Source organism: Tetrao urogallus, assembly GCF_951394365.1.
Source record: "Tetrao urogallus genome assembly, chromosome: 19".
Lineage (NCBI taxonomy): Eukaryota > Metazoa > Chordata > Aves > Galliformes > Phasianidae > Tetrao > Tetrao urogallus.
In genome coordinates this window covers 6,811,224-6,830,818 of record NC_136832.1, presented here as the reverse complement: position 1 = coordinate 6,830,818, position 19,595 = coordinate 6,811,224, and the positions used below count along the sequence as shown (strand labels likewise).

Sequence of the window (19,595 nt, the reverse complement as noted above, 5' to 3'; positions counted from 1 at the left end):
TTCTGCTAAAAAAATCTCTGAGTGAAGTATAAAGGGCAAATGGACAGTATTGTCAAAAGGACCTTAAGGTTTTTATGGTGCAAAGCTGACAGAATTTATGCCTGCAAATGCTTTTATGCCCTCCTTAAAATCAAGGGTTTATAGCATTGGAGAAGTGAGTCAATAGGCTTCAGACGTCTGTTTTAAAGAGAAATAGGTGGAGGAGGAATCCATTTAAATATGATAATCGTATAGCTGGGAGCACTGACAGCACTGAAGCTATTGGGGAATGGTGCCCTGTAAGCTCTCAAGCACTGTTTTTGCCTCTCAGTCTGTGCCTTTAATGTTCTGTTACTTTTGTCTTGAGCAGATGGTATGATTTTGTCAACTGATTGCCTGATAGGGTTTTCTATTAGTCCTGCAGATCTATGGGTTGGGTCAGAGCTAATAGGCCACACTCCTTTGAGTTTCATGAGAAAGTGCTTTTCATGCGAAATACCTTTTACCTGTGAAAAGCTTTGAAGCTCTGGGAAGTAAATTTATTTTTTAATGGTCTGCTGGAAGGGGCTGATTGACAGTCATGGAGACAGGAGCTCTCCGGGTGTCCGTGCAGCAGTTCCAGCTTCTGTTCCTGTGCCATGCATGCCCTTACCTTTGGGCTGCTTAGGGTCACGGCCAGCTGTGTGGTCTGGACCATTAGCACAGCCGAAACAGGCTGAGAGCTGAAGGGGATGCGCTGTGCGCTACTGACATTAGGCAAGAATATAGTTCATTACTGCATATACTTCTGCATGGAGCTGATTGTGGCCCAGTCCTGCCACGTGTGCCATTTTGGAGGCCCTGCCCCACTGCTCTCAGCATAGGGTGCCATTGGAGCTCTGAAGAATTACTTCTGATGGTGGGTTTTACCCCTGTACCTTAATTTCGCTCCTTAATAGAGATGTGCTCCAACTGCCTGCTCTGGATATCTCTTTGTAGCAAACTGTAATTTTTACAAGAAACTTATCTTTGGACCTCTCTAATGATAAAGTAAAATCTCTCTAGAGCCTCGTTCCCCCAACTTTCAGAGTTGGAAACTCACACAAGCTTATGTTGAAAAGGAATTGATTATTCAAAGCTCTCGTGCTTCATAATCTACTTAAAACATGTAGACTGACTGCCTCATCAGAAAAGCTGTAGACTCTACTTTGCTGTATAGCCCTCTGGGTCGTGTGCTAAAGGCCAGGAGACCTATGGCTAGTTGCTCACAGGCTGTGTGCCACTCCAATTACAGGTTATTAATTTCCCTTGCATTCCAGAGACAGTTCCACATGAGTGAAAAGGAATACCATACTGCAGCGTTCTTCATTACTTACTGTCTATACCACGGCAAAATACTGATTTCTTTCTCCCCTCCTCCCCCTTTTTTGTTTCTCTGGCCTGTGGAAGATGTTTTACAGTTTTAATGCAGCCGTTTTAAGTGCGACTGTTCCTGTTCAAGGGCAGCTGATGTACTTTGTAATGCCATTGAACAGCCAACAAGCTATGTTCCCCCATTGTGTTGAAGTGATAGGTATGTTTGCTAATCAAGAGGAGAGCAGAGCTTGCTGTCTGACTTGTTTATGTTTTATTTCTCACCATCAAGCTTTAGAAGGAGGCACAGAAGTATGTAAGCATCTATATTATTCACTGATACATGGATGTACGTGAGCACACAAGCAATGTGAACAGTATTGCTGATCTCTTCTCATCAGTCATCACCAAAATTAGCAGGATATCAGGGTTACCACGTAATCCCCAGTACTCCTCAAAAGACCCATCAACCTGGTGTATTGTTGGCTGTATTGTTAATTAATTGTTACTTCAACCTGTTAGACTTTTTTTTCCTCTTGTGTTGGCTTCAGTGCTTTTTTCAAAAGCAGTCACAAAACGGGGGGATTTTCATCCTCAGGCTTCATAGAAGACTAATGGGAAGTGATCAGATGAATCAGATGGTTCCCATCACAATTGCATTTTAACTGCTTGTAGGCTGTGGTGTTTCTCCTCCCCTTATGCAGGATGGGAGCAGTTTGACTCCTGGAACTGGAGAATCTCTGAAGATGTGCTGGCAGCCCAACAGCAGAGTGCACCCACTTGTGTTTCTGTGCCATTCCGGGGCTCCAAGCTCTTGCCCCGGTTCCCTGGAGTTCATCTTGCAGGGAATGTGGGATCGTGCAGAGTCCCACCTTCGCATGGGTTTATGCATGGCTTCGGAGGCCTCATTCATTTCCCTTGCACAACCATCTTTAAGCATTCTGTAAGTTTCAAAAATCACACGTTTTGGCATCTTTACATCCATTCCAGCGGGAATCGTGACAAAACAATGTGCATGGAGCCTGAAAGTTTCGCGTCACAGCCAGAAATTCATGAGTACTGGGGAAATTCCACCCATCTTTGCATGGAAATACATTTTCAGGAAAGAGAAGGTGGGATTTTGTTCTTGTTTTCCTACTGAAATGGCTTGGTTCTGTGTTAGATCTTGAAACCTGGAGGGCGGGGAGAAGAGCTGACCTGCAGACAGCTCTGCAATGCTGCTGCTACTCCCAGCCTGCAGCTCAGCTCTTGGGTAGTTAGATAGGTAACACTGCTTAATAACATTCCCGCCTGCTGTTAGTTTTATCAGTCCCATTTTTAATGCAATGCCGAGTTTTGCACTGTCATTTTGCCCCCTGTCAAGTGACTGGTGATGATTTTATTCCATACCTTTTCTTTTTCTTTTAGCAGATGGAGAATAGCACTCTTTATCTTGTTGGGTTTTTTGGTTGGTTGGTTGTGTTTCCTTTTGTTGTTTGTTTTTAATAATGTGAAACGAGTACCCTCAGTTAATACACTAATCTGTTTTGTAATTAATTCCCCGTGGTTTTCCTCCATTTTTGCTGGTACATTGAATTCTGAGTGCAATTCTGTAAACTCAGTAATTTGATTACTTAAAGGAGAGGTAATGAATTTCATGATAGAGGTATAAGTCTTTAGGAAATATTAAATTTCAGGGAGCAAATGGATTCTATTACTGCAGTTCAAACCCAGCTTGTATCCAGGGTGTAAACGTGCACTGACAATAATAATATACTCCTCTAAACACAGGCACGCTGCTGTCAGTCAGTCCTAAAGCAAATTGCATTGTCAGAAATCTGACACACACACCCTCCTGCAAAAACCTGTTGCATTTCTGTATGCAGATGTGATGGCAGGGCGAGTATCAGAACATCAGCATCCCACCATGTGGATTTATGTCGCGTTTTTTATTGCTTGCTTCCAGTAGAGGCAACAGTGTATTAAACACAGAGCACAGATGAAGAGGAGAGACTCTCACTGCTTCTTGCAGATCACTTTGGCTGCTTTGTGGGATGCAGCTGGAGGTGGTTTTGCTGCCCTTTCTTTGCATTATTTGACAAGAATCCCAACACAGGTCAAGGCCTCCGGAAAATTAAATCGTGGTTGTTGAAGCTGGTTACTGAATTCTCCAGTTTGTTTAAAAATGGTAAAAATATTTACAGTACAAATATTTTACTTTATGGGGTCTGTTATGCAGGATACCTCCTGTGTATGATTACCTAGAATTTAAAAAGCTACATGGTGATTGTAAGCCCAGCCAAGCTCTTGCAGGTATCACTCTCTTGCCTAAAAGATAAATAATAACAGAGGAAAGAAAACTTCTATCTCTAAAATTGGAGTCATCAGTGCTGTAACCACAGTAGTTGACACACGTTTTGGAAGTGTATTTTTGGTTGTAAAAGCTTCAAGCCTTTGGGCAAAATGGAGAAGTAGCACATCCAGCCTGCTATTGCAGAACCATTATCATCTCCAAAGTGAAATACAGAATGCTGCAGACGTTTGTTTTTGCCCCTGGTTTTAGGATCAGGTCATTATTTTTGCATTTTTATAAGATTGTGTCACACACTTCTTTGTGACATCATCCCAGTATGAGAGAAAAAGGACAATGCAGAGCTACCAAGGTGTCAGTTCTCACCAAACACTTGCTGTAATCCTATGGTTTCTTATGATCTGGGGGTTTCTGTGACAGCACAGTAGATGCTCAGGCTCGAAAAGATCATGTCTCCAAAATCCATCATCTGTAAACACGTTTCTGTTTTTGTTGTTCCTTTTAACCAGAAGCAGTGGCATGCTTGCCTCTTTAATTGCAGACTCAGTGTACAAAAGAAATGTCATCTTTGTAATCCTTTGCAGTCCCAGACAACGTGGTTATGAAGATCCTGGAGAGACGCCTGAATGCACCAGACTGCATGACCAAGGGCTGGGTGCTTCGTGGCTTCCCGAGGGACATAGAGCAGGCAGAGAGGCTGCAAAAAGCATGTATTATTCCAAACAGGTAAGATATATATTTAGCACATTACATACATTGCAAATAAGCCTGTGGAGAGATACAGATCTTTACTGACATTACGTAGGCAGCTGCAACTCCTCTGTTTATTCCTTCCATATCTAGAAAGGGGGTCTCATTCTAAAGAGCTGGAAATAGAGCATTGGCCTTACGAAGCCTTATGAATTAGAAATCAGATGGCTAAACTGTGGAAGAGAGGAGAGGTTGTTCTGCTCGTTTGTCTGAGTTGCTTTTAAAGGCACGCCATAAAACCATAAGAAATGGATTAAAGTTTGGATTATATCAGGAGGTGTATTTTTATTTGCAGCAGGAGGGGGATCGACATCCTCTTGCTTTGGCATTGGCATAATATCATGGAATATATTAGTACTGCAAGGACTCGTTATGAGAGTTTTGGGTTTTGTGAAATAATTAAAGACAACATGAGAATTACATTTTATTTGAGCCATAAAGCATTGTTCAGAAATGCAATAGAGGAGAAATGAGCATCAAAAGAGAACTTGTAATACAGGCAGATACAACGGGGTTACTCTTCACAGCTGGTCCAAAGGTGGTGAGCATTTGAAATGTTGGTAGACTTATCTATGCTGAGAAGCTTTTCCATTCTGCTCCAGGAGTTCCTGGTTCAGTCTGTGCAACTGGATGACACGATGGCCACTCCCAAGGCACACAGTGGAAATACGTGGTCCTTGAGCTTCTAAAAACTTGTTTCTATCTAAGAACTAATGGGGGAAAAAGTGTTCAAGTTGGTGAGGGTATCCTTCCTGTGTCTTCTCTGTGGCTGCCTTTGTCGTGAAAGAAGTGGAGAAGGAATCTTGGTAGCAATGCTAGTGACAATTAAATAGCATTTCCCATGGATTATTCTTGCTGTGCACTTAAAAAGCAGATCCGCAGTCTCTGAACAAGTGTCTGAGCACATGAGATCACTGTGAATGCTCCAGTGTGCGCAGGGTGCTCCTTCACAGGGCTGGGACCTCATCAAGTGAGAAAGAACAACTCGTTCTGAGATCCTCCGTGTAGAAATTTTGCACTCATCCATTTCCTCAGCCTCCATTTTCTTTAAAGAGCAAGGCGCATTCAGATCTGAGTGAAGAATTTGGCCCTTACTGTTTTACACAGGGCTTGAAGTAGGGGACAAAAATAGGCATCATGCTACCTGATTGATTTTGGAGCTGTTATTTTCCATGCAGCTGAAGCAGTAGGTGTATGAGGGAGAGAGGGTGATTATAAACAAAAGGACATATTGCAGCCTAGGATAGCAGGGCAGTAATTCAGTTGCAGTTGTGATGCTAGTTATAAAACACTATCTGCAGAGGTGGTGTTTCTGACATCAGGAGAAAACCCTGATAGAATTATAGCCCTGAAATCAATCTGGGAATAGGATGCAGAAATCTATAAATCAGACACGGAACAATCTGCAAAGTCTCATTTTTAGGAGGACTCTGTTGATGAAATTAGATTAAAATAAATTTACATATATATCAAGTTTATTATTAAAATCTAGTCACATCAGTAAACAAAATTATTTGTGAAAGAGTATGTTACTCTGTGTTTTGAACTCAAAGTAGACCTCTTTGGCTGATCAGAACACAGAGTTATTGTCTGGTTGTCAAGTCATAAATCTATTCCTTAGAGCTAATAAATGGTTAGTGTTCAAATACTATGTTTTATCTGACTCCCACCTCATAAAGCTGGTACACATAATACTAAATTATACAGCATGGAGCAGGATCAGTCTCCTGACTCCTCCATCTTATGGAAAGAAAAACAAACCCAGTAATTGATGGTAGAAAAGAAGGAAAATAAAGTTATTTGAAAACAAACAAAATGGGCCATAAAGTTTGTTAAAATGTAACAATAAAAAAAACTCATAGGGAGTCAGCCACTGCATCCAAAGAACTGCCCTGGAACAAAAAGGACAATAATTCATCTTCTACTGAATGAGGAAGGTGTGAGGTTTTGTTTAAATTAGAATTTGCAGTAGAGCAAAGGCTGGCTGATGGGCTGGTGCAGGAAGATCTCCTTGGCATCAGAAAAAACTTGTCTACCAGAGAACTCCTCTTCCTATACTCAGAGAAGAGCCTTGTTCTGCTTTCTGTGTTCTTCCCCACGAAGCAGTACTGCTTAAGTGGACAGGATCCTCAGCGCATTGAACTGTGGCAGCCTTTAGGGCAAATGAGAAGCTGAATCCATTAGTGGTCTCACAGCTATCCAGCAAAAGAACAGCATTAACCACTTAGTGACTGCAGCAAGTGGGACTCCAAGCATAATTACAGGTTGCCACCTGAAGCTCAGAACTTCTAAGGCAAGAGGCTGAACGCAGTTCCTCATCCAGATGACCACAAATAGGCATTTTGGCTTTGTTCATTGCTAATGCTTGAGCAACAACAAGAGGAAACCCAAAGCACAGCGCTGGGCAGTTCTAATATTAAGAAAACTCTACTTAATGTTTGGCAAAATCCTTCTTGTCTCTTTCTGCTCCCTCCCAGTGTAGATAAAACACAGTTCAGCAGCAACAATCTCATCTGTTATTGTTCTCTAGTCATTCGCTTCAGCTCATTCATGACCAGCTGTCTGCTGGTTCCAGGCCACTTTGTGGCCACCAGCAGTTTACAGATGCCCTGAGCTAGAGGCTCATCTGATCAGCTACGTCTAACAACCCATTTTTCTTGACTTTATAGCTTCTTCAACACGTTGTGCTTTGGGCCTCGACCAAGCAGGAATGAGTTTCACTTGTTAATTTGGCATTATATGAAAATGCTTTGCTGGGGCTTTTTTGGGTTGTAAAAAGAAATAGTTGTAAGTATTTCCTGTGCACCCTCTCCTCACACTCCTGTTTTAATCCTCTTGTATGTCCCAGTTCAGCCTAAGTTCCCATGTGAAGGATCTTGACGTGTTTATGCTTTCCTATTTTGGAAGTCATTTCACTTTTCTGATGGTGCTGATTCACTCCTCTCTTCTTGTAGTTCTTCCAGCTGTTCCTTTTCTATGATGGGACAACCAGAACCATGTTCAGCTTTCAACACAGTGCTGTGTACTGGATGTGTAGATATAGGAGCACAGATACATTTTTATTTTATCTCCATTAATAACCACTCATATTCCATTGGATGTTACTGTGATATATTTGTGAATAATATCTCATGTTTAGATTGTGGTACCTATACAGTGTCTCCTTCATTGAGAACATACTGGAAAATGACAAAGTGTAACCAATCTCAACTGAGTGTATAAACTTAGCAAGAAGGAGCCTGAGGACCCTTTAACTCAAGATCTCTGTAGTTAAAATTATAGCCTAGTTTGTCTTGGAGTTCCCCTCAAGATGATGAAACCAATCTTTCCATGTGTTCCAATGGGGGCTACTGCTAAGGGTGTCCTGAGATTCCCATTTGCTCTGCTACACCACCTGCTTTGTTTTTCCATCTATTCTGAATCCAGGGCTGATTGTTTTACATCTCAGTATTGATTAATTATGTTACAGTAGTACCTACAGGCTTCATTATTAGACAGATAACAATGTTGTCAGTTCCCATCTCATCTAATATGCAGAAAATTCACCCAGCCATACACCAAGCGGACAGACAAAGCTGGGGAGGGATGCTGAACTTGAGGGATGATGTAGCAGTACAATGAAACAAGCGTGCAATATACTTCAAATACCCATTTTTCCAATACTAAAGGTTTTTCTTTCCCAGTGGAGAAAACAAACAGCAGTAGCTTCTCCAATACAAGTTTTCCAGTGCTGTTTTATCTGGTCTTCAAAAGGATGTGGCTGTATCTCCAATTATACGATCTTTTCACATAATAGATTTAAAGCTTCTTTTTCACCAGGCTACTAAGAACTTGTATCCAAACAGATTAGGGTAATGAAGTTCCCCATTTCTAACGTAGCATACGTGGATATGCTGAGAACAAAAGGAAAAAATCAGAATGGGGAAAAAAAAAAGATTTTTTTAAACTATTTGGTCTTTACCTGGGGCTTTCATATTTCTGCAGCTGATCCCAGTGTGGATTAGGGATAATAAACAGCCTATTAATGGAGGCCTGAACTAGGAAATGGAGTTGGAATCAGCAGCAAAATTCAATGGCTGGTGAAGGTTAATAACTCCATTACTACCAGCTCTATTTTTGAGCCGTTTGAAGAGCTAGGTGTTAGCCTTATCTTACTCCTCATTAATTGAGCTAATAGAACCCCAGTGACCCTGCCGTGCTGCCATTATCTGAGAGTTTACCAGACATGGACTGGAATACTTATCGCTGAATATGTATTCCTCAGATTCATTTTTTATATCAGAAATATTTTTGTTAAAGACTGGCTGTCTTCTGGCTCTTTTTTTATTATTTTTTTTTAATTTCCTGCCTTCTGTAACAGCTACATATTTGGAAATTAAATGTAAATGACTTAATTAAAATCCTATCAAGCAACAAGCTAAGTCCCAAAATAGTTGCATCAAAAAAAAACTTAGCAGTGATTGAATTATTCTGACATGGAAAATCTTACAGGGCGTTTTTAAAACTTTGGCCTAATTTAGATGATAGCTTCTGTGTATCTTTTTAGTGGTGATTTTAATTGATGGCATGCAAAAACCTTATGAGTAACAAAGAAGAAATGTTGTAACAATATCTTATTTTCCCCTCATTTTCAAGGGAAAAATACAGAAAGATTGTTTGTTAATTAAGGTACTAAATCAGTACACCACAATTTGCCTGCACCAGGGACAGAGAGAAACTGCATGCAAGTCCAAATGGCCTATGGCTTAATTTTAAAAGGAAGTAGTAAAAATAATGGGCAGATCAATTCCCCGTTTCAATCATTCTTGCTTTCTGTCTCTTCTGATTAGAAAGCAGCTCTCTCTTACCAGAGCTGTTTTCTGGTTGCTGGCTTGCTGACTGTTGTCTTCACTAATGCTAATTGCTTTCCTTTTTATTATCACTTCTCACATCAGTGCTCCCACCTCAGCTACTCTCGTCCTTCTCCTCTACATATTCAACGCCAAACAGACTCGAGTGGCCTGGTAAGATCTTAAGAGGCGAGTCATTAGGAGCTAAGAGGGCAGGACAGCCACTTACCTTTCTTTTCCTGTTCCATCTCTATTGCAAGAGTTGTCACTGAGCTCTTCATGATGGGCAGAAGCGTAGCTATGCCATTAACCTTACGCACAACAGCTGTGCATGGAAAGGCACTCTTTGCTCTGGCATCTGGGCTCTATCCAGCAGTCACACCCTCAGGTTTCTTCACAGTGACAACTAATGCTCCATGTTTAGTGCAAAAAGCAGCACATCCTGTCTTTGGCAAAACTGACAGAAGCATCTCCTCTGACACGTCTGATGTTTGGTTGGTGGTGGAGAATCCTTATTCTCCTTTCTCCCTCTTCCTTAGCAGACTCTGTTATTTCTACCCTCATAAAACAGCAGTAATCTGAATAGATGTTATTGCTACTAAGGAATCCAGTAGATCGCTACTGGAGAAAAAAAATCAGTCATTACAGGAATAGGGTTGTGATGTCACTGCTGCAGCCTTTGCTGATCGTTGTGCCTAACCTATAGTGGTAGCACATCCTGCAGAGAGCCATTCCTGTCCCTCTTGAGCCAACAGCAGCAAAACATCAAATGCAGCTGTGAAAGCCTTCGCTGGACGTTCTGTGGGATGCTACATTTGCTGTCACAAACATCACTTCTTCTTTCTTACTCTGCTCCAGCAAGAATAAGAGGTATATTTGGCTTCAGCTGTGGGAAGCAGGTATTAGTTTTACAGGTTTCCTCTTCCAGGCTCCTTCTGATGGTTGAAGTTGGTTTGGTGAAGTCCTGGGTCCAGCAATTAAGGAGATCTCTGATCTCAGCAAGCTTCCAAGTCTCCAGGAAGAGAAAGAAGAAAAACTTCTACTTCTAAGCCAAGGTTTTTTTATTATTATTTTTTAAGGACACAAAACCACACGCAGAATCCTTTCATTCTTTTTGCTGCAGAAAAGAAGTGATGTCTTCTTGCAGCAGCTACCTCTTGCAAACGAAGAGACATTAGGAAACCTGAAGACTCTCTACACTGATAAAATGTGTAGTCTGGGCTACTTTTCATGTCTTTGGCAATTGTAGCAAGTGTTAGACAAGACAAACCAAACCAGAAAAACCTCTGCATGGGAACAGATACAGTCGAACTGTGCAAGCACTGAGCTTAATATTAATGCTTTCGGTGCTTCTTCACAAAGTGACATGAAGTATCCATACTGCCAAGGCAATGCCAGTGCTCCTAGATCCTCCTTTGGCTTCCAAAATTAGATGCCTTTGATCAAGGTGACTTTGAATAGCTGACATTGGGTGGTAATCTCTAAAATCAGCAAAGACAGTTCAGGATATTCGCCTACAACACAACTTTTGTTGAAGGAATGAAAGTCACAGAATCACAGGATGTCATGGGATATCAAAGTGTTATTGCTTCTGTGATCATACGTGCTTTTCGCTCCTGAATTATTTTTGCTTTGGTGACAAAAATGGGAATAAAAACCATAACAACATCCTTGGGAGCTCACAGAGCCTGGTCCCCTTGGGCTTCTCAGCGTGCTCTCCTCTCCTCCTGCTCCCTGGGCTGACCCTGTGGGCTGGGATCTGGCAGCAGCCTACATGCTGTGAGAGGGCCATCCTGCAGCCCTTGGCTGTTTGGTGTAGAGCTACTTTTAAGTAATGCTTTTGCTGAGATGAGTGTGCAGGAGAAGATGGAGCTGCATGTGGCCATGCACCCTCAGTCACATTTTGTTGAGTGTGGTATTGATTGATCTCACCAGGATAAAACATGACACGCAGTGTCAATTCTGACTGTTTCTTCAGGGACTAAAGCACCCGTTTTTCAAAATTTTACCTTAATTTCCCCAGTAGTTCACACACAACAGAACCAATATGCAAATCTTATCTTAGGGGATGTGGCAGCTTTTGGTAAGGAAATTACTGGTTTCAAGAAGAGATTGGAACCAACAAGCTGGAGGAACTAAACTGAGGGAGGAAAGCTTCAACTATAATGGTGCAACAGAATTTTAATATGCACTGGAGAAAAGACCATGTATTGATAAAACTGATGAGAGTTGTACGTGCCTGAGAACTGTGGGTGGAGACGGTGTCTGAGAAAGCACAGGAGGAAGAGGAGGGTCTGCAGTGTTGTCAGGCATCTCAGATCATGGATCTCTTACCATTGATTCACTTCAGTGGTGTGGTGGCAGAAGTGGGCTGAATATTATTCTGAATAAATGTGAAAATTTAGTTTATGAAAGTCCCTGTTTGCTGTCGGATTTTGCACCAGGGTGGTTACATTAGAAATGTTCCTTGCCTTTGAACTCTGTGGTTACTAAAATTTGGGAATGCTGGAATAAAAACGTAGGACAAGGCTTTGCCAGCTGCCCTCCTGTTTAGAAATCTCTCTGGGCCTGAGCCTCATCCCAGAGTAAGAAAGCTGTTACGCAGGTAATGTGGCTGGCAGCATTGGGCCGTGCTGAAATCCACAAGCAGAACTGGCATTATGCTGCTTTTGCTTAGATTCTCCATGCTGAAGATCTGGGAAGACAAGTGCATCAGTCTGTAGCAAATGTAATACGGCTGGGGTGATTAAAACTGTCAAGTAATATTGCATATTGAATGGAGACTAGTTTGTCATTACCAGGAGGATTAGAAAGTGTAATCTTCATTAAAACATCAGTGGATTTACTGCTGTTTGCCTTGGAACAAGATATTTGCTCAGAATTTTCTAGTTAGTAAATTTAGCAAGCGCGGGGCAATTTGAGAGAGCAGAGCTGAGTGGTGCCAGAGCTGATCCTGCAGGAAAGGTGCTGGAACGACCCCGTAAGTCTGACAGATGCAGTGGATCTCATTCTGTTGGTCTGGATCGTGTGCAGTCACATAAATGTATTAATTGCCATCACTTAAATTGGCTTCCCTTGTCTCAGCTGTAAGTGGAGACGCAGCGTTTTTGTGCTATGAAAGGATTATAATTTCTGTCCCTAAATGCATCGTGTTTACATATTTGTGTATCACTAAAGCCTGTCCTTTGTAAGGCCTGAAACACATTTTGGGTAAGGCTCTCATCTGTCCCACAGAGGCTTCTTTCTTCTCCTTTCCTAACAGATGCTGTATTTTTGAGCTCAGTAAGACCAGTATTGAAATTTGCACGTGTTCAGAATTTAAAAAAATGAAAGGTTGTATGTTAGGGTTGTTTTGATCTGAATCCTGATAAATATCCCATTGACATGAACCGCCATGATCCAGAGAGCAATTTGTTCTTTTGGCATAGCTCTCAAAAGACCAAGAAATGGCAAATTAAAAAAAAAAAAAGTTGTTTGATTTAACCAGAAATGCTGCTAATTTTGAGAACATAATTGAAACTGATTTTCTAGCCAAGTTTATATGAAGAATTCCACCTCGTGTAGTTGCAGTCAAATGAAAGGATTTGTATTGGCTGTGAATTTGCCCCAAAGTTGAAGAGAAGAGAAACAGAATAAGGAAATCACATGGCTTCTCAGCCCCGTGAGTCTTCTGGGCTTTTCATGTTGACATATATTTTTCATGGCTGTGTTTCCAGTAGACCGCTGAACTGTCAGAGCCAAGTCATGGGTAAGGCAAAGTTGTTACGATTTCGTAACCCTAACCCTAACTGCCATGGATGAGAGTGCATTGGTACAGCCAGAATAGGAGCAAGTCCTTGGCTTTCATCCCAAGGATTACAGGGCAAATCTAGGACTGGATTCAGAACTTAAGGTCTCATCTACATCCTTCTTTATATTTGCCTTACATAGGAAGTTCAGTCATTACAGCTTCCAAGTTGTTCTGTCTGCAAGAAGCTGAGAGTAGCTCCCTCTGATTTATTAAGCCTTGTGTTTCAGTGCTAAGCAGAGGAAAGCTCAATATTCAAGCTGAAAGTTTGTTTTCAGTTCCTGCCTTGCCGAGAATTTCTGCAGCAGTTCCCAACCACGCCGTCTTCCTTTCTCCCACCCCTACCTGACCCTGCCATAGATCTCAACGGTTGTTTTACCTTGTTGATGTTTTGTCTATATGTGCTTTAACCAGCTGCCCCTCTTTGCATGCAGCACTGGGACTCATCCCCTCTCTCCTATCAACAATAATTAGCCTTGTAAGACTAATGGAAGAAATCGTGTCTAATTACCCTGTTGAAGGCCCAATTATGTTATTAACATTTGTGGGCTATAAGCTAATGATGAGGAGAGCCGCTCATTTGCATAGCATTAAGTTAATTGAGCTGGAAGCTATGGGGTGGATAGCGGCGACGATAGCAGGATTCTGTTACAGAATGGATAATGATGACCAGAGCAGGACGATTCACCTGACAGGTTTATTAATTAACAGCTATCTGATTACCTAACAGAAATGGCAAGTGGCAGTCCTGAAAGAAGCAGCAGCATTTCTTTTTATTGAAAGATTCTGTATCGCTGTTGATGTTCTGGGATGATTTATGGCAATGGCAGTGTAAGCTCCTTCCTGGAAGCCTACCCAAAACTCGTTTGGGTCCAGCCCCACGCCGTTATGAAAATGCCCAGTGAATGTCCCTTAACTCTAAATATGCCTAATTCCTACATCAGGTGGGGCTGTGCCAGTGAACTCGTACAGCTCTGAGAACAGTGTATTTTGGGAATCCTTAATGATGATACAGTCCTCAAGTTTTGGCTGCAGAAGAGCTGGATGGTTTGGTTTGGTAAAAGCTCTTGTTAGCCGTGGTGTTGGGAGGGATCCTCTGTTGTATCAGGGAGAAAATAACAGTAAATGTTGAGCTTTTCAGATTTCCCTGGTACAAACAAAGCACAAGTGGAGGTGAGCGCCCTTACCTTCGATTTATTTCTAGGTACAAAGAGTTGTGCAATGTTGGTGGGCCTTTTAAGAAACGGGATTTTTTTATTATTATTACTTAAAACTGTAATAAGTGTAAAAATGTCTTTTCCTTCCTGATGAGATGTCAGCTTGTCTTGTTAATTCCAAACACGTTGTAATTCACAACAGATTCAGACAGTCTTGTTTGAACTGCAGTATCCTTTAGATGAAGAAAACCCACTCTGTTTAAAAGTTGCCTGCATTAATGATTCCAAGGCAGAGCTGAGCTACTTGCTACACCGTTCTTCTTTCTTACAAATCCTCACCTTAGTCCTGAAGGTACCCTCATGTCAAATACACCTTCCAGTCAACAAATGTTCTTAGATTATTTTTTTTTTTCCTACTACTTCGAAGCGCCCATTATTAAATCATGTGAACTCCAGCCCTTAACTACTGGCTGGGACACCGGTTCATCCTGGAATGACCTCTGACCAGACTTGTTCCAGGCAGAAAGAGAATACTGCCAATTTTAACCTTCCAGAGAATGATCTTTCATCCATCCAGATGGCACAATGATTAGGGTTTCAATAGTAAGGGATCTGTGAAGAGTAAAGATGGTTAAAATGCCATCACCATTATTGTGCTGTCAGAGAATTCATACGGTTTCCCTTAGTTCTGGGACTGAAATTTGTTGGATACCAAGAAGTAGATAACGTTGCCTTCATCAGATGTGATAAGGAGTCCAAAAGCTTAGTTTAATAGATACTTAGAAACATTCACAAATCAGCACAGGCACATTTGGTCGTAAGGAGAAGAAAAGTAGAAAATCAAATATAAAGGACACAGTCTGGGAGAGCAGCTCCTGAGCTGCTACGTCCGATCTGTTCCTACAGCCAGCAGCTGCCAGCAAGGAGAAAGTCCCACTGTTCACACTGACTGAGGGACAGTGACTCTGTGGCTGCAGAAACCTGTGTGACATGGAGCAAGTGAGGGTGAAATGTTTGTCCAGTATTTACAAGGAGCATCTTCTCTCTCCTTGTAGCGATGGCACAGAGGCTGATCTCCACAATTGTGTTAAAATTACCTAAAAGGTTGCTCAGGAAACGTAGCGCAATAAACGAGTGCTGGAATTTAAACCCTACGTCCTCCTGCTCCTCATTATCTTTCTGTAATCACTAACCCGTACAGTCAGTGTTGGATAGAAATATCTTTACTGTACAAATTAGTTTTTCTGTAAGGCATTGTGCAGTTCACCACAGTGCCTTGCTGAATAAAATAGACAAACGCAGCATCAAGCCAAGATCCAATAGATGAGGAATTATGTATTTAATTCAGAGTTCTGTATGGAGTGCTCATAAAAGCTTGATCATGATGGAGGGGCCAATAAACATTTGGGAACATAAATATTTCTGTAGGAAATGGCTTTGTGAAACATTTAGTTGTTGAGTAATAAGAACAGAGAAAATCAGAGGAGCAGAAATCTCTAGGTACTAATCTGATGGGTTATATATGATACAATGATAATAACATTGAGAGAGATTATTTTTTTTTACGGGACCAGTAGCAACAAATACACTGAGTCCTGCACTTTCTGCTAACATCTTCATCTGTTTGATGCCCCACTTTCTATCTCTAAAAGTCAGCTTTAAGCCTAGGAAAGCAGTGGATGAGATGGAGGAGTGCTGAGCTACTGTGGACACGACCTGTAAGTTCTCTCTGAATCAACAGGAGTGGAGTGCTTTGAGCAGACAGAGCAAAGCCTTGGAATCTCAGGCTCACCCAATCCCACCCAGCAGCTCTGCTGTTGGAACAAAGCCTCTGTCAGAGGGACCGAGAGGGACGTGGTGGCAGATCTGGGGTCAGCTTCTGCCAAGGGACAACCAGGAGCAAGCTGGGTGTGAGCTGGAGGCAGGTACTGGAGGTGCTCTGCTGGCAACTCACCTGCTGCTGGCACCTTTCAGCAGCAGAAGGTGATGGAGCTGGGGGAACAAATCTGATCACATGGCCCATGCATTGCAGATTGTGGTCAGGGATGGGCTGTGAGTGGATGTGCAACTGCCGGAGGATTTGGGGAAAATAATGCTCGCAGCATCTCTGTCTTTTGGCTTTTATGGAACATCCATTACTTGAGTGTTTAGGCATCGATCCAGATCGATGACACAAGGAAATGTTTTTAGAAAATCACACATTTTAAATTGTATGTTAAGTGATCAAATTGTAGAACAAACACTCTGGCAACGCAGCCGGTGCCTTTGTCGGTGCGTAGGCTCAAAAAAAAAGAGAACTGCTAAGAAAAATAAAACCAACGTAGGAATGGCTAACCAGGCAAGAAGCGATGCTTTGGCTGCAAGGATTTTTGAGGGCTACAGAGAAAAATAGAATAAGATTAGGAAATGTTTGTCCAGCCCGGATGACAGATGTGTGAGAAGATGTTATCATTTGCTACTTCTCTTTTTTGCTCTGAAAACAGCAGCGGCAATGAGCTGGCAGGCACAGTGAAATGCAGTTAGCAAAAGTAATGGGAGTTGAAAGTTTGACCTTTTGTGATGGAAATTTGATATGAAAAAAGGGCCTTTTGATAATTTCTCTACCCAATCAGATATTGGAGATGTCTTGATCCTGTTTCCTCATTTGCATGCTGACTGATCTCATTTGAAAACCCAATCATTCAGAAATATTGGGACGTCAACAGAAATGTTACAAGCAAGGAGCCGTTTTATCTGAAAGGTCTGCAGGATGTCATCTCTTGTTTTTCACTCCAGTGGCCTGATCTCTTCTTCATCATCCCATGTTTTTATTGGCAGGATAAGTTGAACATATTGAAATGCAAATAGCCTTTTCCACATTGAACCAAAATAGAGAAGTTTTTTGCTGTATGATTGATTGTATCCGAGGTACTTCAAAAGCAACAAAGAAAATACTTTCTGCTTCCTTTCGTGACATTGCCAAGTTTTGACGTTTCCTGTCAGTAATCATGGGCAGAACATGGGCAGAAATCATGGGTTTCTGGGCCCCCATCTCACCTCTGTTTTTCCCCCTTGTAAGGCCCACGCTGATGCATTTCACTGTTTCTGGGACAAGGCTGTGAGGTCCTCCCATTTCTCTCCATCGACTCACACACAGATGCTGTCCTCAATGTATTTAATAGACCTTCTGAAATTGTAGAGCTATATTAATCCAACAGTGGTATAATTCAAAGCCTACCAGTGTTGCATACTGACTTTCAGCTGTGTTAACAGATCCCTGATGCTGGGCACTGCCCACTCGAGTGAGTTGAATCTCACAAAGAATTTAACCTTTTTATTTTCCAGAGCAGGCAATTCAGTTTTCATTTCACTCAACCACGTGGTGGGTTCATGGTATGTTCTTATACTCTGCAATTGGAATCACGTTCCCTTATTTCAGAGAATGCCTATTCATGTCTTAAGCCAAAATTCTCTATTTGTTAAGCCAGAAGCGAAGAACAAATGAACAATATATAGTAGTTTGAATAAAGAAAGTGATTGTCAGGGACTTTTTAGAGACATTCTGCTTTTTAGAAAAAAATAAATGCTCACTGACTGTAAGTCTCTTGCCTTGTGCTGGTGAACACCTGCACTGGACTGCAGAAGTACTCTGCTTTTGTGCTTTGGTGTGGCTTTTAGAACAGAATGATGCCAGCAGAAGTGAAGGGCAGAAATGGATGTTATTAGTTTGATGCTGTGGCACTTGGCTGGGAGATGGTTTGTCATTGGAATGCCAATGGAAGCTGGCACATTTTAAAGAGTAATCCTGTGCATCAGCTCCTGGCTGTCCCTTCCTAACAAAACCTTTCTTAAAGTGGTGTTTTTGTAGAGTTTTGCTTGTGGCAGATTGGCACACATCCTTGGGTTCTTTGGAGCCCATAGGTTCAGACAGGGGACTCGATGCCCTGTGCTGTGGTGTGGGGCATGTGATAGGGAGCAGCAATGCAGGAGTAGGGGACGGATGGACCAGATGATCAGCTTTACATTATGGGATGTTTTGAACTTTGTGTAGTTGGTATTCGTACAATGCTTTGAAAGGTAAAGCTCTAAATTAGGAGGTCAGGAATTACCAGTCTGCCTCAGGTGGGTGACAATTTGTCTGATTAGGGACGTGTAGAAGTTCAGTCTGCAATTCTGGACTGCAGAAATAGTACCCAAGTTAACCCAACTTGTTCTTTATTCAGTTGGTGTCAAGGGCTGACCACAATGTGGTGCATCAGTTTGTGGTATCCATCTTCCCCCAGTTTCTCCAGCAGTAGATGTAGTTCTGGGTGCAGGCTGGGAGCTGATGGAGGAATGCACGTGTGGGTGACTGAGGACAAGAGCACCCCAACTGACTGATGGGCCTCTTCCATCAAACCCCTCGGCCTGTCGGCCAGCAGAGATGCTTTGTGGGATGGCAGCAGAGGTAAACCTCCTGTTCTTTGGGCAGGAAAGGTAAACCTCCCATTCTTTGGGCAGTAAACTGAAGCTGTTGGTATGAAGCCCAAGTGCAGCTCTGCGTTAGACACCGAGTGTTTTCCCAGGTGGGAAAGCAGCCTCTTTCATCTCTCAGTATTCTAGAATATCGAAGCACGTAAGTTAAAACATGATGTGTTATCCTCAATATCCGCAGCAATCAAACTCCTCCCTGCTGGATTCTTTTTTCATAATATATTTCTCTCGCCACCTATTTCTGTTGCTCCTCAGTGTTGAGAACAAAAACGCAGCTTAGTTTACCAATATTTTCTCTGCAGTGAAGTCAGCATAGAATATTAGTGTCCAAAAAGTTGTAAAACAAAAGACTATCATATGTTGCACCTTTTAATCATGTAATTGCTGAGTGACATTTAACTCTGCAGCTTTAAGTTTCCCCTTTGTCAGCCAGCCTTCTCCTCCTGCCCCTCTCATCCCCTCCTCTCAAGGCAGCCTGCTTTTGCAGAGTAGTGCTTTAACTACACTGAAGTTTGGCTGGGCTTCTACATATTACAGCAGCAACACGAAAGCAAACAATTGAAGTATTTGAGAACAATGAAATATGTATGGCTATCTGTGACAGCCCTATAAAGCAGAGCAATTAGCCGCGTAATCCGAGAAAGCCAAAGCGCCCGGCAGCCCACGGTTCCCTATTAGTTAAATGCTTTTTGTACGTCCTCTTCCCATCAAATCAACTAACACTTCCTTTAATTGGTTCATGAATTATACAGCTTGGCTGCATTATAATTTAATCACCAGTAAACATTCCTGGGGCCCGCTGTAAAGCGTATAGCGCTCATTAATTCCTTAATTTCAGCAGATGGAAGGGGAGATCGGATGAACGGTGGCAGTACAGAGCGCCTTGGGCAATGGAAGAAGGAAAAAAAGGTGGGGGGCCGTTTAGGTTTTTTAAGGGCTGTCAGAAACTCAATCTGTGAGCTGTCAGCAGCTTGGACCCGCTTCCCCCCGCCTTCCCCTGCCTTCACCCCACCTACCGC

At 42.2% G+C, this 19,595-nt stretch overlaps 1 protein-coding gene across 1 annotated transcript in view; it reads left to right on the top strand.

Annotated features, from left to right (window-relative positions):
• AK8 (adenylate kinase 8) overlaps positions 1 to 19,595 on the top strand; it is a gene marked incomplete at both ends in the record, with an annotated part of 62,877 nt that overhangs the window by 33,344 nt on the left and 9,938 nt on the right. The window contains one exon of the mRNA XM_079544703.1: positions 4,186 to 4,327. Coding sequence (XP_079400829.1) covers positions 4,186 to 4,327 — 142 coding nt within the window. The remainder of the gene's footprint in view (positions 1 to 4,185; positions 4,328 to 19,595) is intronic.